General features: G+C 52.3%; 1 protein-coding gene across 1 annotated transcript in view; it reads right to left on the reverse strand.

Moving 5' to 3' along the window:
- MYO1D (myosin ID) overlaps positions 1 to 2,983 on the reverse strand; it is a 58,224-nt gene extending 55,241 nt beyond the window's left edge. The window contains exons 1-3 of the mRNA XM_010132865.1: positions 2,789 to 2,983; positions 1,328 to 1,423; positions 178 to 294 (exon numbers count right to left, since the gene is read on the reverse strand). Of these exons, the coding sequence (XP_010131167.1) occupies positions 178 to 294; positions 1,328 to 1,423; positions 2,789 to 2,983 (408 nt within the window). The remainder of the gene's footprint in view (positions 1 to 177; positions 295 to 1,327; positions 1,424 to 2,788) is intronic.
- Between the last annotated feature and the right edge of the window lie 206 nt (positions 2,984 to 3,189).

Here is a 3,189-nt window from a genome sequence, read left to right on the forward strand (position 1 = left end):
AGGAATAAATGTGACCCTCCATCACCACTGCAGTCTTCTATTTCACCCCGGAATCCCACTCACCGCTGGAGGCTGTACACACTCTTCCAGCCAACAGATCTTCCGACTGCTGCTGCAGCGAGAGAACGCGACCCCTCCTGCCGAGGAGCCCGCTGGGAGCCGCGGGCAGGGCCTTACCAAGTGCAGGATGGCCGCCACGATCCTGTAGACAGTCTGGATCTCCTCTTGCTTGAAGCCTATCACTTTCATGGCATCAGCTACTGCTTTGAACTCTGCACCGTCATTGATGGAACACTGCGGGGAAAGAGGTGTTTGGGACGTGAGGGCCTTAGAGGAAGCAGCTGTGAGAAAGGAAGGATTTTGCAAGCCCGTGGGAAACACCTTGCTATGTTTCAGATGCAAACCACTGTCAGGAGATCTCTCAGCTTTAACTCCACAGCACGTGCCTTCTGCTGAACACTGGCCACACACGTACCCTGACAGCAAAGCAACACAGAACTCCATCACAGCGCGGTTAAATAGTTCAGAACGTCCCCAGCGGAATTTACAGTGAAAGAGGAGAAGAGATTCATGAAAAAGTCAGAACAACAGTTGCAAGTAGTGGAGTCAGAGACCCTCTGAGCACCAGCAGGGAATTCCTGGTCCATCTGCCTCACGAAGAGCCTCTGCCCCCCTCCCCTCCCAGGGCTGTTTGCACCACAGATTTCTAGAGAAACTGAGAGAGGCGTCTGAGAAGGTCCGCGGGTTTGTTTGCCAAAGGGCATCTCGCGAAGGCAGCAGGAAAGCTGGGAGCCCTGTGTCTGGACCCTGCTTCAGAGGGACAACACAGGGACAGCGCCAGATGTACTGAGAGGGTTCAGGATCTTGCTGTCCTAAAAACCTTATGGGTTTGCTCCCTTCTTTCCTGCCCCGAGGCCGCTGGAGGATAAGCAGATATGAAGAATGGATGACTCAGTAACATCAATGCTCCTATTGTAAAAAAAAAAAAAGTCTTAAGCTCCTTTCTGGACCAAAAGGCCATAAGTTCCCCATTATGATGCATGGAAAGCAACAGGTCAAATATCTGCCTGCATTTATTAACAAAGGCAATGTCGCTCCTACTACATTTTATCGCTTTTTGTAAGTGGACACAAACACAGTCCCACAAGAACACACGCGCTTGGCTTCTAGGGCCAGAAACTCCATCAAAACAGCACCTCGGTGTCACCTTTCCACGCTCACCCCGTAAACACGGGACTCGGCTCCTCCCTCGGCAGTACCTTCAGGATTTCAAGAAGCATTTACAATTTTAAGCCAGGATTCTCTAACTCGCTGACAACACCCTCACCTTTATCTGCGCTCCAGGACAGATATAGTTGTAGGCAGACGCGTCCTTCTGAAGGTGGAGAGAACATAACATCTGGTCTGACCCGCCCTGCAGGAGCTGTACGAAAAGTAATTCAAAAAAGACAAATTAAAAAATACAATCCTTCCTTTTTGTTTCTTAGTCATCTGCCTGACGAGGAAAATCACCAAAACGTTAACGCAGGGGTACAGAAGAACCAGGAGTAACAAGCACAGGAGCAAAATACAGAGTCTGTCTGGTCGCAGGGCTCTGACCCCCGGGAAGAGGTTGCCTAACGGTCTGTCCTTGTGAGCGACAACTGTTCAAAAACAAGCCTGAACCTCTTCAAGCCTGAACCCGACGTCTAACGGTTGTGCTCAACGATCTTAAAAGTCTCTTCCAACCCCGTGATGTTTCTGTCCATGATAGGCCACAGATGGGTCTTGGCAAACGCGTACCTCCCCTGCCACACGCAGAGAGGGACCCGCACGGAAGCGATGCGTTTGTGAGGAAGGTGCTAACACGCCATCGGAAGCAAGTGGGGAAAAAAATACACAACCCCCCACCTCCCTCGCTGCCAAACTGCGAATAAAGGTTATACTAACAGGCCGACCACTCCCCCAAAGGACACGCAGGGGAACACCGCCAATGTGGAAGGCATTAAAAAGAACCTCCTCAAAAAAAAAGGAAGTCAACTTGGTGTCATGAAATTACTTCCAGATGGGCTGAAGGCCTCCGGAGAAAACAGAGGGATTCGACTCATTACAAATAAGCCAGGGAGCCAAAGTCCAGCTCTCCCCCGTATTTGTTTAGTTAGGCTCCTTGTAAGTTCACAAATGTGTTAATATGGGACTGGAGGACTGAAAAAAACCAAACCTTCCATTGGTCCTCCCCCAGAGCAGGCCTCTTCAAAGAGCTAGAGAAGCCAAGATCACCAAGACACAACAACAAGGGAGCCCTTTGCAAAACACACAGGAGGGTGAAAGCTTTAAATATTTTGCTTATCACGTCCGGGTAACTGGAGAAAAGTCATTGGTTTGGGGATCTCACCAACGCTGGTCAGGAGGGGGGCCAGGAGGATGGGCCAGACTCTGCTCAGCAGACAGGGACAAGGGTCAATGGGCACAAACTGGAGCACAGAAGGTTCCATCTGAACAGCAGGAAAAATTCCTTTGCTGGAGGGTGCCAAAAGCCCTGGCCCAGGCTGCCCAGAGAGGCTGTGGAGTCTCCTGCTCTGCAGAGGCCCCAAACTGGGCACCCTGCTCTGGGCACCCTGCTCTAGCAGGGGGGTGGACTGGGTGACCCCCAGAGGGCCCTGCCAGCCCCACCAGTCTGGGGCTCTGGCGTTCTGTTTGTGTGGCCCCCCTGCTCGAGCAGGGGGGGGGACTGGGTGCCCCCCAGAGGGCCCTGCCAGCCCCACCAGTCTGGGGCTCTGGCGTTCTGTTTCAGCACACGAATACGAACCTGGTAAAAAGAATGAAAGCTTCGCTCTCCGGGCTGCTGCACAATCACACGAGACTGCGGGGAAACAAAAGACAAGCTTAAAGGTCTCTTCCAGCCAGATGAGGCTGTGTGTGATTCTTGTGTCTGGGTGACAGAGAGCTGTTGCTGGACGTGGACAGGCTGCTGCCCCAGCGCTCCCCTCAGACACCGATGCATCGGCTCACTGCTGCCGGGACACCTCCAAACTCATCCCAACTTACAGAAATCAGTCTCGAACACTGTTCACTAGGCGTGACCATGGAGTCTGAAGTCAGGGATCAAAAAGAGCAGTCTGTGTAAGAGCTGCGATGTCCTGCTGTCGCCCTGGAACCCCATGGGGCAACTGCTGAATTGCCTTCACGGAGGAGTCAAATTAAATGTCT

This window comes from Buceros rhinoceros, unplaced genomic scaffold, assembly GCF_000710305.1.
Source record: "Buceros rhinoceros silvestris isolate BGI_N320 unplaced genomic scaffold, ASM71030v1 scaffold9713, whole genome shotgun sequence".
NCBI lineage: Eukaryota > Metazoa > Chordata > Aves > Bucerotiformes > Bucerotidae > Buceros > Buceros rhinoceros.